This window comes from Nyctereutes procyonoides, unplaced genomic scaffold (assembly GCF_905146905.1).
Source record: "Nyctereutes procyonoides isolate TBG_1078 unplaced genomic scaffold, NYPRO_anot_genome, whole genome shotgun sequence".
In the NCBI taxonomy this organism is placed as follows: domain Eukaryota; kingdom Metazoa; phylum Chordata; class Mammalia; order Carnivora; family Canidae; genus Nyctereutes; species Nyctereutes procyonoides.
Window position 1 is genome coordinate 28,367,402 of NW_026575020.1, and position 15,023 is coordinate 28,382,424.

The window sequence follows — 15,023 nt, forward strand, 5'->3', positions numbered from 1 at the left end:
GCAAAAAAGGCTTTGCAAAAAAAAAAAAAAAAAAAAGCCCAGATCTCTGGGCTAAAGTAGAAAACACAAACTTTGCCCAATTACAACCTATCGGCTCCCATCCCTAGAGTGTTCACTAGTAGCAATGAGACAGAATCTCAATGAATCTATTATTCCATGTCCACTTCAGGCACTGCTAAAGAAATCTCACTTTTCATCCATGGTACTGGGTCTGGTACATATGGATCATAAGTCCATTTGGGGAAAACTCGTTTATAGAGGTTCATCAGTACTGTGTCCTGAGATTTTAGCTTCCCATCAAAACTGCACTTCATGTGGCCATGAGTACCTAGAAAGAAAACAGCAAGTCGATCAAATTAAAATAGAAAATTTTAAATCAGTAGTCTTCTAACCCAACAGTCATTTTTTTTTTTTAACCCAACAGTCATTTAGTAGCACTGGGAAAACCTGGATAAGGTGCCAAATCTCATGTTTTCTTACCCAAAGGTTCCTTGATGTGTCCCCTGCGGCCCCACTTTGTTCTCAGTTCCACGGGTTTAAACCACAACACATCCTCTTAGAATGAAACACACAGAAGACCAAGATGAAATATATACCCACAAAACATAAACTCAACCCTCACCCCGGAAAGGCAATCTGATCCCATCCTTCACACCTACCTCTGCTGAAGAACATGTAACGCACTACTGCCATCTTAGTAAAAATTTTGAAAGGATGACCACTCAAAACAATTCTCTTGATGACCATTCTGTCTGGATCCACTGACAATAGATAGCCTGTGGCAATGAGGCTGTGCATGCCTAAGGAGCAAAAGCAGAATAGCAGGAGTCTATAAGCCAAAGCCTTCATTTATTGCTCTATTCCATTGAAAGACCTAAACAAGATCTTAGAGAAACTTAAAGTAGGGATATATTATGCTGTCCTCCTGGGTCCATGGCAAAGATCATTATATGAAATCCCTGCTAATTCTGTCACCAAAAGCTACCCTAAATATAGCAGTCTGAGCATCTACCAATTAGCTGTGGTTTGTAAGAAAGATAAAACTCCATTGGTCATCCTTGCCTTAGGCCATTATGGCTGAGACATATTCCAAAAACTATCATTACCTTCTTCATACAATATGGCTCTTAAATCTAAATACAAAAAATAGTTTTAAACCTATAGAGGACTTGTAGGCCTGTTTCCCTCTGTGAACTTACCATTGCTATTCTGTTTGAAAAGCAGCACAGATGCAGGAGGAAACGTGATTGGGCCATATATTGTCACCACCAAGGCCACATCAGCAGTCAGGAATCTCTGAAATTTATGTTTATCCGCTGCCATAATAAGGGTTAAAAAATATAAACCAAAAACATTTTGAGAAACCATTGGTAATCCAGAAGCCTGTGAAAAGCTACATCACTGCAACTCTTAAACCTAAGGTAACTTATGTTTCTTTACCTGGCCAGTTCAAAATAATTCCTACCTCAATACAACTGAAAGATACAACTCAGTTCCTCAGAGTGATTTTTCAACTGGAGGCAGAATTTTGGAGCTTGGACTGTATTTGGGGTTTGAAAAGGTTCTCCAGGTGACTGATTCTTATCACCCCTACTTCATTTGAGAAACAATGCTCTAGAGAATATTTCCACTAAATCAACAGTTCTTAATCTTGGACAAGGATTGGCAAACATTTTCTATAAAGGACCAGATAGTAAATATTTTAGGCCTATGGTCACACAATTTCTGTTTCAACTACTATTCAACTGTGCCACTATTGCAGAAAAATACCTATACATAATACTAAGAAAAAGGGGTTAAAAAAAAAAACCCACAACTGTGTTCCAACAAAATTTTATTTAACAGAAACAAGAGGTGGGACAGATTTGGCCTATGGGCCATTCATACTTTGCTGATCTTTGATCTTGAGGCTTCTGCTTTTACCTTCAATGAAATTCTAACCCCTTCTTAATACTGAAGTTAAAGGAAAATAAAATATTTTAAAGGAAAGAGAGGTTAATCTCTCATTTAGAGAGCACGGCTAGTAAGAACAAAAATTATCCAGAGCACCCATTTAATACTGCCTTTCTCATCTTCCTCCATCCATTAGTGAGAGCTAAATATGTATAGATGTTCAGAAGCCTCCAAGTTAATGCAAAATATCCTTCCACTCCTAATGTGTAGGAGTATAATCATTTTACCATGAAAGTGCCCCTGGTCACCACTCTTAAACATCTAGTCTCAACATCGCAGATGCCACATACCTCTTTTACCCAACTGTGGGCTACCCTTAGTCTTTACCCACACTGCCACCGGCCAAGAAATGCTAAGTAGTCTACACTTTGACACACCATTTTATAGAGCCACTGACTCCCATTCCAAACCATTTTGGAACAAATACTCATGGCAGAGAAGCCTCAGCACCACAGAAAGATTGCATCACTGGGATGCTTCAGACAGGTTCAGACATTGTGAATAAAAACATCATTGGCTCCTAGACCAGAGTACCAAAAATATCCCTCACCCAGAAACCTAGAGTTCTAGAATTTGAAATTGTGAATTCTGCACATCCCCACTACAATAATAGTCACCCAGAAGACATTAAGAATCACAAGAACCCAGAACTTCACCACTGCTTTACCTGCAGTGTGCTGAGAGAATAAAGGTGAGGCTCGGAAGCGCCTGAACCCACAGTGGAAGATTAAATCCTCTTTGGCTTTCACAGGTTCAATGTTGCCAGGGTGCCGGCTCACCACCATATTTAGTACTGACATCTGGTGACCACATAAGAAAAACATCTTCATATCTGTAACAGAGTAGCCTTAATCGAAAGACGGTGAACCAAACTAGCGGTTCAGATTCACTTTAACACTTACTTATGGAGAAGTATAGTGGACAAAGTGAGAATTACCTTTACCAACAACTGGTATTCAAGTCAAACACAGGCTGGTTTTTAGAGCCTTTTGTGTATCTTTCTATATGAACTAACATTGCAAAAGCTGAACATCTGCCACAAAATCAGTGCCTTTAAGTCACTCCCTCACCACATGCCTCAAAACTATCTCATTCAAGATGTTTCCCTCCTCAACTTTTACGCACAATGACCAAAGGCCAAAGCTCTCACATCCACCCCAACACACTTGACTGCTGGCCACCAAGAGAAAGATCTAGGCTGAGGCATAACCCCCTACCCCCCTTTAAGGCTCCCAACCTTTGGTTAAAATATGATCTGACAAGCATACTTAGAGAAGTCTCAGAACACAGAGACTGCATCACTGAGATGCTTCAGACAGGGTGACATGTTGGGTCACCATCATGGACTTTTCTACCATATTCTCTGAATTCCTAATCCTAAGGCAGATTCTTCACATCCCAGTGAATAAAATGTCACATAAAATTTTAGACTGTCATACAATATAAAACTACTTGGAAAGTTTCGTAACTCCCCATTTCTCAAGACACTAACTCACCTTCTGTTCATGAGGTAGTAAAGAAAATGCAATCAAGGGTGCTCCTCGCTTAAAGTACTCAACCACTGAGAGAGGAACTTCAGAGACGTGAAGTGTGACATACCAGCCAACCTGCCAGAAGAAAACAGGAAATAATCATGCAGTTACCCTTAAGGTCTCAATAATGAAGCATCTCTCCAAATATGTTAGAAGTCTCTTAGACTACCTTCAAAATTGCCTTTCATAGATGCCTCAACTACCCAGACTAAACTTGTTCAGTAACCATCTGATACCTCTTTGTTCTCAACGTCACTCTTACCAGTGGCTCCTTTCCTTTAGTTCAGCTATGGGCAGCACAAAACTAAATAAGGTACTCAGGTCAAGAGAAGGAATAAAGGACAGGGGCACCTTGGCAAACAAAAGCACCTTATAGGGATGAACAAAAGAAGGCAGATACCTCAGCTCCTTCAACTTCTTTTTCCTCAATTTCTTTAAAAATGCGTTTCCTAGTATTAGTAAAGTTCTGAAACTGAAAGATCCTAGCATAATCTTGAGGAAGGTTTTCCTTAGGATCCCACGGAGATGTCCGGAAGCTCTTGAGGCCTCTGTATTTCTGAAATCTAGATACGAGAGATTTTAAAGAATAGTCAAATTTATATGGTGCTACTTATTCACTCAAGTCACTTCTAAAATAGCTAAGGTTCTAGCTTAAAAAGAAAAAAGAAACACAACTCTACCACTATCTCTCAAGATAATCTAATCGCCTAAAACCACACTTCAAACAGCTTCTACAGGGGCACCTGGGTGGCAGAGTTGGTTAAGCGTCTGACTCTTGGTTTTGACTCAGGTCATAATCTCAGGGTCCTGGAACTGAGCCTCACACCTAGCTCCATGTTGCACTGGGAGTTTGGCATGGAGTCTACTCGGGATTCTCTCGCTCTCAAATAATTAAAATCTTAAAAAACAAAATGAAACAAAACAAAAAACCAGCTTCTAACAAATACTTCAGAGCCAAGCCCCAATCCCTCACTGAAAAAAGACAAAAGTCCTTACAGTAGCTCCTTCAGGGAGTGGCTCTTTAATCTGGTAGTCAAGGTCCTTGATAAAAGTCTTACCTCTCCCTAATATCCACCATAAACTCTCTGGCTTTAGTCAGACTCACTTCCAGAGCAGACAGACATGGTGATTTGCTCTTCATACTTTTATTCTTGCCCAAACTCCCCCAAATCTCCAAATGTTTTATACTTTTAGTATTAGCTCCTATAGGAAGCCTTTGCTGATTCATCTTAGTATCTCTTTCATTAAAGTATGGTAACATCATTAGTCTGTAACCATACAGCCCACCACTTGATTATATATTACTGTTTCCTGTATGCATGTCTTACCTTCCCAAACAAAATATTAGCGCTTCGGGAGTAGGGACAATGTGTTTGTCTCCTTGCATCATACTGACATAGTTCTGAACTACAGAAATTTTAAATAAAAACATACTGATTTTAGACTTGTTGACTAACCTAATTCTTGCAGCCACATCACGGGGGGTATCTATTTCATCTGGAAACATCTCTTGCAGTCTTTCTTGTTTATATTTCTCCAACATTTTTTCCTCAGCCTCATCATCCACATTCTCATCATACAGATCATCATGGACAGACTCTCCCATAGTCATAGTTTCATATTCCTCCTCCTCTTCCTTTTCACTGCCTTCATCCTGTAGAATAAAGAGTACAGTTTCACACCTATCTCTACCCTACAGACCACTGAACTAGAAAGACAATAATTTCACTGGACATCCAGTCCAAACCAATATCAATTCTAATAGAGATGAAGTTTTAAAAAGTCTCATTTCTGGCTGCTACAAGTCATTCCTAGGAAACTGATCACATACACCCCCTCAAGGCACTTTGCCTTGCATTTGGGGCTGTACATGGAAGTGGACCAAGGGTCAATTTCTTTACCTGAGATTCCTCTTCAATAAAATCCTCACGTTGCATATCATCATATTCATCTTCCCCATCACTTTCACCATCCTCATCCAAAATCCATTCAGCTTGGTAACTGGATGTCCCTTTGGGAACCTTCTTTACCACCTTGGAACTTTCCTTCAAGAAGTCTATAAAAGCCCAAACAAATTAAGCTAAATTATACTCCTTCTTTCCCTTATTACTCTGGCAAGACAACCGAGGCAAGATACTAAATACTGCTACCAACACCAGAAGTTCTGATACTATGAGTAGAACAGACTACTTCCAAATTTAATTCAGCTGCCTCAGGACTAGCGCTACTTAAGAGACATAGCAATACTACACAGCTAAATAAACTTTGCAGCAAATCAAAGTTGTTTGCCTGTTTGTTAAAAAAACAGTAACACAAGTAATTTTGAAAAATGGAGCAAAGCTGTGTCCAATGTTTGTTTGCTTGGTGCAAACATAGCCCTTAAAGCTAAGAAAACTGATGTCCAAATACATCCTCATCTCACTCTACCCTAAATATGAGCAGCTAGAGAAAATCCACAGTTCCAAGCCAGACGAATTACAAACAAGTTTGCCAATACCAACCATTTGCTTCACTAAGCTCCTCCTCTGTGGGCCAGGTCTGCTCCCCCTCCATTGGATCTAGGTTAACCTCTGTTTGCAAAGATTCGTGTTTATCAGGGTCTGCCTTCATTACGAACTTAAGGTCTTCCTCCATATCAGCTACAGCATCCATAGCACAAATCTGAAAAATAAAATAGGTGACGCCAAACATTACCCAAAAATCTACCAAATCTAACAACGTAACCAGAAAGATCCAAAAATTAAAAGAATGAAGTAGAAACAGCTGAAATTTGTCAAATGTTTCAAACATTTCAGTTTTCTAGCATTTTAAGTCTAACCTCTGGTTTTGAGGGCTTTCATAATCTGGTCTCACTCCTACCCATTTGTTACATACCTTACTTCCATCAAGCTGATTTCTTCAAAGAAACCCTCTGATCTCTCACTGTCCTAGGTTCATGTTGTCTCTATCTTCTTCAATACGGTTTCATCTCGTCAACTCACAAGTCACATTCATCCCTCTTAAGACCTGGCTCAAGCCTGCTCTTCTATGAAGCTCACTACTTTCTTAACTTCCACAGCAGGTCTATACCCTAACCACACCTTTTCAATTTTTTTTCATAGCTGTTTGTCATTTTTTCTGATCTAAATAAGTTGTCTAAGGAAAGAGACAGCATCTTGTGTGTCTTCTATAAACTCAGAACCAACTGCTGTGCAAGGCACCTCCAAGTGCTGGATAAATACGTGATATGTCAACATTGTTCACAGCTGACAACTGCCTTACTTCAAACTAGCAGTTACCTCCAGAGACTTGTCCAAATGCAGACTTCTCTGATTATTAGTTCACACCCTACATCAGCTTACACATGCATCTACAACATACAATCTTTAAGAACATCAATCTTGGAGAGACTGGGTCGCTCAGTGGTTGAGTGTCTGCCTTTAGCTCAGGTTATGATCTCAGGGTCCTGGGATCAAAACCCACATCAGGCTCCCCGCAGAGAGCCTGCTTCTCCCTCTGCCTCTCGCTCTGTCTCTCTCATGAATAAATAAATAAATCATTTAAAAAGGGGGGGGGGAATGCCTGGTGGCTTAGCGATTGAGTGTATGTCTTCAGCACTATCCTGGAGTTCCAGGATCATGTCCTGCATCAGGGTCCCTGTATGGAGCCTGCTTCTCCTCCTGCCTGTGTCTCTGCCTATCTGTCTCATGAATAAATACATAAATTAAAAAAAAAAAAAAAAAAAGAACATCAGTCTTACCTCCATTGCCACACCCGGGTCCTCCTTTTGGGATTTGATCATTCTAAAATTTAAAGGGAAAGGGTCCATAGGGGCATCTATCTGTTTCATCTGGAAATCACCCTGTCCAATGATATGCAGCAAGCTATTTACATTTAGAGTCTGTCCACGAACATAGCCTGAGATTTTTAAGGTGCCCACCAAGTTATTTTCTTCACTCGGCACAAAGTGAGCAGTGTGAGCAAACAGGTAGGCCCGTCGATCTCGAAAGGCAAGATGCCGTTGCTTTTGGTTGGCCAATTGCCTGAGCAGCATCTCTGCCTCCTGCTGAGTGTCTAACAGAAGAAGTTTGTCACTAGGAAAACGCTTCTCTACTGTTTTACTTAGCTTCTTTCTGGCATCTATTTGTTTCCTTGGTGGGAGGCCAGAAATGCCCTGGACAGCTAGCGCTGTGAAGAAGAGAAAAAGGGTTTTATCTGTTGCTTTACCACATGTAAATCCCCCCTGTAGTTCACAAACAAGCTAACAGTTCAGTTGTGAGCTCAGAGATCACCGAAAAACCCAACATTCAACTACTCTAAAAAATTTTATAATGAAAAAAAATTCATATTCTTCTTCCTCTAGAGCAAGAGTAGCCCAGAAATAAAAAGGCACCTTGATAATTTCTAAGTGATGGACCAAATTTAAGCCATACATGTACTATCAGCCAAATACAACCCACCAGTTATATCCCTGTATCATGTTGGACACGGTGCCTGGCAAATTATAGGTGCATAATAAAATGCTAATTAACTTCCCTCCTTTGCCTTTAATACTCCCAACTCACTTACTATACGTGGGAAGGCCCTGAGCAAAGAGGCAGGAAAGGCAGTAATCCCCAATGCTGTCCCAGCCTTCTAGTGGATCAAGGAGGAAAAGGATGGTATCCGCCACTTTGGCCATGTCTAACACAGTGTGCAGATCCCCTATAGATATAAAACGATGTTAGTAGAAAGTGGTGTTTGGCACCATCACGTTATACTAAAAGAACATTACCAAACTCAAAACATAACAATAGAAAGTACTGTTGTATGCTCTAACCTGGCCTTGCAGATGTGAAAAACCACCGATGTTTCAAGCGAGGGCATAACAACATAAAGCTATGGGTGCTTCCGCATTCATTCAAGTGTACTGTTCCGGTGTCTGTATCCTGAAGCAACCGAAAGGCCTCTGGCAGGGAAATCTTGTCATGGAGGGGCACCACCAGTACCTGATGAGGAGGACCATCCTTGCTGCCCAACTGTCTCTTCTCTGCCAGAACCTAATAGAAGGAATCCATGTTTCAGTATTGCCTTTCCCACAGTATGGATGCCCCTTCCTCACCCCTCACTCCCCACTCCCAGCCCACTGCATTTTTCTTGTAAAAGGAGGCATGTATGCCTGGAGAGTGAGCAGGAACTCGGACCAAAGCAAAAAATGCCCTAGCATGAGTATAGATCTGCACGCCTGACATGTGCTCCACAGTTATTCTTCATTCCCAGCCCCTTCCCGGGGTCACATTTTTTAGTTCGACGCATTATCCGCCTAGAACAATTAGAAGCCACACCATTCCCCAACCCCTGCTCCTCTCACCGCCTCTTTCTTCTGCTTTCGGAGCTGGCTAGCGCGATGCCTCTGGTCTGCTTTGCTGAGCTCTTTTCTCACCTTCTTGCTTAGGATTTTCAGACCTAGAAAAAGATCAGTAAGGAATCTTGTCCTTTTGGACAAGAAAGGGGACCCACTCCGCCCAACTTAAGAGTGTCCGCGGGGTCCAGGCCAGAGATAGGAGCTCAGTCTGGACATAAAGGAAAGCAGCTGATATCGACTAAATTGCCCTTCTTCCTCCAACCCTATCTCCTCACCCTTGCCGTCCCGCTGCGCGGATCCCCGACCCCGGTGCCGTCCGCCTTTATGGGCTTTATTCTGCTGCTTGAGCGGGCCAGAACGGTGGGCCGCCATGTCCCCGCTCACGTGCACGCAATCAGCACTAGTTCCGGGCGGGACCCAGCGCTTCCGGCCCCCTCTTTGGACGGCCCTCTCCGTGGCGGGCGGAGCTCCCGTTTCCTCTCGCGATAGGTCTCCCGACCAGCCTTAGGGAGCTGGACGCCCGCGTCTCCGCAACGCAGCGGAGAAAACTTTTCTCCCGCGGCGGTTGGCCGCTGGGGGTCTTGAAAAACCGGATGTAGTTAAGAGGTTTGGGCTCTAGGTGCCGGATGGCTTTTTGCCACCTATATGTTCATTCTGGGATCTACCAAGTTGTATCAGTAAGGAAGCTGCTGAAGTTTCTGCATTCGTGCGAGAGGGCTAAGCCCTCCTCTCAGCTAGATTTGTGCACGTCCTTCCTGTTTGCAGCAGCAGGTGTGTTCCGCTTTGAGCAACCCTTTCTTCTGTTGGGCTGCTCAAGTCTACGGGGCAAATGGTGTGGAAGGCACTTCTCTCACCTTTATGGGCTCCATACAAGTTACGGCTGGTCCCAGTTACTCCAACTCGCGCCCCTACCACCCATGTAGCTTCAGGAAGGACAAGACTGGAGAGGGAGAGCTGACCTTGACCTCTTCAGGCTCGGGGCGGCTGTGCTTCCACCCCTCTTCCCAACGCTTTGCAGCTAAGGGCCACCGGCTGGCAGAGGGATCTAGAGGAACGATGGAGTTCTGGCCTTTCAGCCAGGAGACTAACGCTGTTTTCCTGGTAGCCAGACTCCAGGCGCGAGGGACCCTGGCCATTCCCGTCGGGAAAACGAGCGGGCAGGAATCAAGGAGCGTCTGGCTGGTTGGAAGCCAGTTCCGATGTGAGCAACTTTCCCTCAGTCGTGGGGTCCGGGGCGCGCCACCACCCCGCTCAGTGCTGTGCAGAGCTGGCCGCTGGCGCTCACAATGCTGGTTCGCACCCTCGGGGCAGGAGTCGGCGCGTTGCCATGACAGCGGCCCGCGAGGCGCGCGTCTGGGGGCCCACCACCCCCAGGCGCGCGCTACTCCCTCCTTCCCGACCTCCCCCCCCCTCATTGTGGAGCGCAACCCCCCCCCCGCCCCCGGCTGTGGGAAGGGGCCGGGCCAGCCGCCTGACGTCTGTGCGGGGCTCGGAAGAAGGCTGCGGAGCCCAGTACCGGGCAGTGGCTGCGGCGGCGGGCGGGGAGCGCAGCGCGCGGGGGCTCCGCCTTGCGCGTGGGGCGCTGAGCAGAGAGGCGCGGAGGCGGCGAGGGTGCGCGGGGGCCTTGGGGGGTAGCTCGGCGTCGTCTCCCCGCCACCCGCCGCACCATGGGCAGCGCGGAGGACGCGGTCAAAGAGAAACTGTTGTGGAACGTGAAAAAGGAGGTAAAGTCCGGGGAAGGACCCCCGGGGGCTCGCGCCTTGCCCCCGGGCCCCGGGTTGCGGAGGGGCGCGAGCGGGCCCGTCCTCCCCTCCCCCTCTCCTCCCCCTCCCCCGGGACGCCGCTGCTCTCGGGCCTGTGCCGGGCGGAGACCGGGTCATGGACTCTCTCGGATCTACAGACAGCACCCCTCGGTCCGAGGGACCAGGCCGGCGCTCCGGCGCTGATTTGCTCCAGGATCCCGCAGTTCCCGGCCCTGTGACGGAAGCAGTCCTGGGAGACCAGGGTCGGGGGAGGGGTGGCGGCGATTTCTGGAGAGGTGGTGCTACCCATTCATTGCCCCCCGCGGCCTGGGGAGGGCCCCGCACGGGCCTCCACCTGCGCTAAACGGTTTGGGGGCTTAGCTCCGGTTTGCGCTACGCCGGTTTCAGGGATTCCCCTGGGAACTGAGTCGCGACTGCGGGAGGGTTTGTCGCACACCGCACTGCTGCCACTCCACGCCCACCTCCCTACCGAGAGACCACGATGAAGGGGCGGTTGAAAATGGTTTTTAAGACTTACTTTCCCCTATTTGAGGAGCGCACCCCCCACCCCAAAAGTCAGGAATAGAGGAGTCCTTCCCTGTACTGATGTCCTTTATCTTGACCCTGCTCTAAAGCCCATTTCAGTTTCATTGTGTGTTTGGGGGGCGGGGGGAAACCCATAGGAATGACTCACCGTGTATGAGAGCTGGAGAGCTCAAGCCTGCAGGATGGATTAGAATGGATTAGGCCTCTAGAACTGTGAACTCCTTGCACCTACCTTTGTGGCTGTCTTCTACCAGTTGTTCAAACTCCACAAGGGCAGGAAACCTGTCTGTTTTGTCCACTGTTCTGTGTCTAGGACTTGACACACAGTAGGCACTCAGTGAGTTTTTGATAAATATCTTGGAGACTGCAAGATGGTGGGGATCCATAACCTTGGAATACTCTGAACCTAGCTCTGTTACTTGAATAAGTTATTTAATCTCCTTGAATCTTAATTTCTTCATCTCTGAAAGGATGTGTACTTCATATATGAAAGTTTACCATATTGGTTCCTTTACCCCTTCCGAGAGTTTTAGGATTGGAGAAGACTCTGGGTTCTCATAAACTTCTGTAAGGCTCTAGATGGTTCTGCTGCATTAACTATGGCCTGACTACATGTATTTGTTCCCTTCTTATTGGCAAAGAAGTGGTTGAAGCCATCACCTTTCCAGCTGTGTGTGTGAGAAGCTCTCTTGTAAGGTGGCCAAGAAAGTATTTTAGGCCAGGAGTATTATCAAATCAGCATTTAAACCCTCCAGCCCTGTGCTCACGTCGGCAGCACATATACTAAACCCCTCAGCCCTGATCTCCCCCAAGGAAAAGGGAAATCCCAAGTCTTAGTTTATCCTCAGGAAACAGTCTAGTGACAGAGACTCATATGAGCAATATAAATAAGAAAAAGTAGCCATACCTAAACTATGGACAGATGTGCTAGAATTGTTGGTGTGATCCAAATTTAGGGTTGATCAGGGATGTAGGAAAGATTTTTTTTTTTGGTATATTGTTTTATTGGAGTTCGATTTGCCAACATTTAGTATAACACCCAGTGCTCAGTGCTCATCCCGTCCCATGTAAGAAAGATATCTGGAAAAAAAAAAAAAAAAAAAAGAAAGATTTCTGAGAAGACTAAGTATAATTCTTTTTTCAATACTTAGAAGGCTGTTTATACTACTCTTAGAATTATTCTTTTTATATATATATATGTTTTATTTATTTATTCATGAGAGAGACACACAGAGAGAAGCACAGACACAGGCAGAGGGAGAAACAGGCTCCACGCAGGGAGCCCGACATGGGACTCCATCCCAGGTCTCAGGACCACACCCCGGGCGGAAGGTGGCGCTAAACCGCTGAGCCACCCGGGCTGCCCCTATACTACTCTTAGAATTATTCCTAAACAAATCTGAGAAATGTCCAAAATATGCCACAGCTACGTATATTGCCTGACAAAGTTTAACCTTCTCTCAGTTCTTAGTTCCCTTCTCCCTTCAGCACTTAAAGAGAACCATATCCTTTCCTCTTCTATGAGTAGAAACAATGGGGCTAATTATAGGCAAGAGCAGTCTTTCAAAACAAAACCTCTGGTATAATTCTAGAGTCATCTGTAGGTCCTTCTAACCCCAGAATCTGCCCTACCAGCCTGTTTCATATGCCTGCAGGTCTTTGAGCTGTGACTTTATGCTTTGTTTAATACAAACCCCTTAGAATGTAATCTAAGATGCTTTTAACGGTTTAGAATACAGGATCAATCTGATTTCCCTCTACCTAACTGCTAACCACGAACAGCTTCCAATAGAGAGAAGCCACTAGGCCCTTCTTCCCTCCTCCCCAGGCTTTAGAAGCTTTACCATTCTCCAAACTGTACAGTCCTAGATAAGGGCCTTGGGAACAAGGGCAGCATTAGAACATTGAATGCCATGACCAAAGAATGGCAGACATACTCTGCCCAGAGCTTACTTTTTTTGTAAGATTTTATACTGGGATTGAGGTAATCCATTTCTCTAATCTTCCCTTCTCTTCCCACCCTTATTTACTCTCTACTCTGCAAGTGTCTGAACCCAGACTAGGAAAGCAGGACCAAGCTATTTATTTGCTCACAAGCCTTTGGTTAGAAAAAGAAATAAGATGCTGCCCTTTTGTCCACAGGTGAAACAAATCATGGAGGAGGCTGTCACCAGGAAGTTTGTGCATGAGGATAGCAGCCACATCATTGCTCTGTGTGGTGAGTGACTGGGGGCAGTGAGAAGTGGGTTTAATACGGAGGACACTGTCCTAAGCCAGGGAAAGATGAGTCCTTAAGTTTAGTAGTTTTCAAATATGGCTGCAAATTAGAATCCAACTCTGAAGCATTTGAGATCTCCCTGGGCCTGGTCCCCAACCTACTGAATCAGGATCTCCAGGGCCCGAGGATATCTATATACATCTAGTTCCCTTGATCTTTTGTATGCATCAGAGTCACCTGAAGAGCTTATTAAAACACAGATTCCTAACAACCCTGAAATTTCTGACTCAGGTAGGTTTGGGGCAGGCCTGAGAATTTGCATTTCTGACAGGTGGTTCTGAAGCTGCTGGTCCAGGACCACACCCTGAGAACCACTGACCTAGGTAATTCTGGTTTGGGAATCACTGCTCTGGTTTATTTCTACTTTAACTTTGGGGGAAGGGTTTGTGTTTTCGGGTGCTTTCTGTGCCACATCTACTTTCTAATTAATCCCACCTGGCATCCCAGCTTTCCAAGCACTGGCTTGGGTGCAAAACAACAGGAGCTATGACAGGAGGGAAAGCCAAAAGCCCTCTCACCTTACAAGAGGAAAAGTCTGTAAGAAAGCATCCCTTCAACTTCACTGTGAAGACTTCTGACTTTGCAGGGACAAGCCTATCTCTATATACAATAGAGTTCTCTTAAATTTCCAAAAATTTGATCTTCCTTTCAGCTCCCTTTCTGAAGAGACAGTTTGCCATCTCTCAAACTGTTGTTTTCCTTGGCCTCTGAGATTGGTGTTTGGGATTTGTGAAAGGGAAGTTGTGTATTTCCGAGAGGAACAAATGAAAGGAGCACTGTTTGACAGTAGCGTGGTGAGGCAAATAGAGCTGCCTGCCATCAGTCCAGCAACAAATGCTGAGGGTGTGCTGGGAGCCAGATACTGTTCTTCAGGTAGGGAAATAGCAGTAACAAGATGGACAGTCTCTGCCCACAAGGGCTTACATTTTGTGGGGAGAGAGAAAACCAAATGCACACATAAACATATGCTATAATAAAGATATGAATAAAGATAAACAGAGATGGGACACCTGCTGGCTTGTTTGGTTAAGTGACCAAGTCTTGGTTTCGGCGCAAGTCATGATCCCAGGATCCTGAGATTGAGCCCTGAGTGGGGCTCCCTGCTCAGTGGAGAGTCTGCTTGTCTCCCTTTCCCTCCCCACCTACCCCCACTGGCATTCTCTCTCTCTCTCTCTCTCTCTCTCTCTCTCTCTCTCAGATAAATAAATAAATCTTTAAAGAATAAATAAAGCAGAGAAATAAGGAAAAGTGACTGGGGAGAAATGGTATGTGAGCAGAGCCTAAGTGACAGACTGAGGATTCACATGAATCCTGGTGTTCTGCTTAATTAAGTCATCTTGGACAAGTTTCTTAACTACTGTCACCCATAGGTTGCTCCCCTTAAAACAGGATGGTGATTCCCACCCCAAGAAATGTTTGTGAGGATTGAGATGATGCATGTGAACATTACTAGCACTGTAAGAGCTCAGGAAATATCTGTCTTTCCTTCTCCTTTGGATGTTGAGGCTGAAACTAGGTTAGCCGGATTTGAGTTCCCACCATTTTCCTTTTGGGTAAGTTTCCCTGTTCTTTGAGATGATGTTATGATTCCCAGGTTTACAAGCAGCAATCTAATCTCACCTTTCCTCAGGCAGGACCTATGTAAGGGG

General features: G+C 45.1%; 2 protein-coding genes and 2 non-coding genes across 14 annotated transcripts in view; 1 reads left to right on the forward strand and 3 right to left on the reverse strand.

Annotated features, from left to right (window-relative positions):
- Positions 1-126: 126 nt before the first annotated feature.
- TSR1 (TSR1 ribosome maturation factor) lies at positions 127-9,213 on the reverse strand. Its single transcript, XM_055325387.1, has 15 exons — positions 9,084-9,213; positions 8,815-8,909; positions 8,284-8,503; positions 8,034-8,168; positions 7,225-7,652; positions 5,987-6,146; positions 5,387-5,541; positions 4,943-5,139; positions 3,886-4,048; positions 3,450-3,560; positions 2,621-2,753; positions 1,200-1,316; positions 660-800; positions 481-555; positions 127-328 (listed from the first exon to the last, which is right to left on the reverse strand). Exons 1-15 carry the CDS (start codon positions 9,178-9,180, stop codon positions 150-152), a joined length of 2,406 nt encoding a protein of 801 aa, XP_055181362.1. The 5' UTR covers positions 9,181-9,213; the 3' UTR covers positions 127-149.
- On the reverse strand, positions 2,384-2,478 carry LOC129518403 (small nucleolar RNA SNORD91 family). Its single transcript, XR_008666188.1, has one exon. It is a non-coding gene; the product is annotated as a small nucleolar RNA SNORD91 family (small nucleolar RNA).
- Positions 3,220-3,307, reverse strand: LOC129518408 (small nucleolar RNA SNORD91 family). Its single transcript, XR_008666189.1, has one exon. It is a non-coding gene; the product is annotated as a small nucleolar RNA SNORD91 family (small nucleolar RNA).
- Positions 9,214-9,316: 103 nt separating the features above from the next.
- SGSM2 (small G protein signaling modulator 2) overlaps positions 9,317-15,023 on the forward strand; it is a 35,745-nt gene continuing 30,038 nt past the window's right edge. For 3 of the 11 annotated variants that reach the window (XM_055324511.1, XM_055324449.1, XM_055324519.1), the window contains exons 1-2: positions 10,383-10,532; positions 13,239-13,314. In XM_055324511.1, the coding sequence (XP_055180486.1) occupies positions 10,476-10,532; positions 13,239-13,314 (133 nt within the window). In that variant the 5' untranslated portion in view covers positions 10,383-10,475. Of the gene's footprint in view, positions 9,580-9,611; positions 10,010-10,381; positions 10,533-13,238; positions 13,315-13,645; positions 13,698-15,023 lie in introns of those variants that run through there. The other 8 variants (XM_055324467.1, XM_055324476.1, XM_055324457.1 and 5 more) reach the window with 8 other exon arrangements.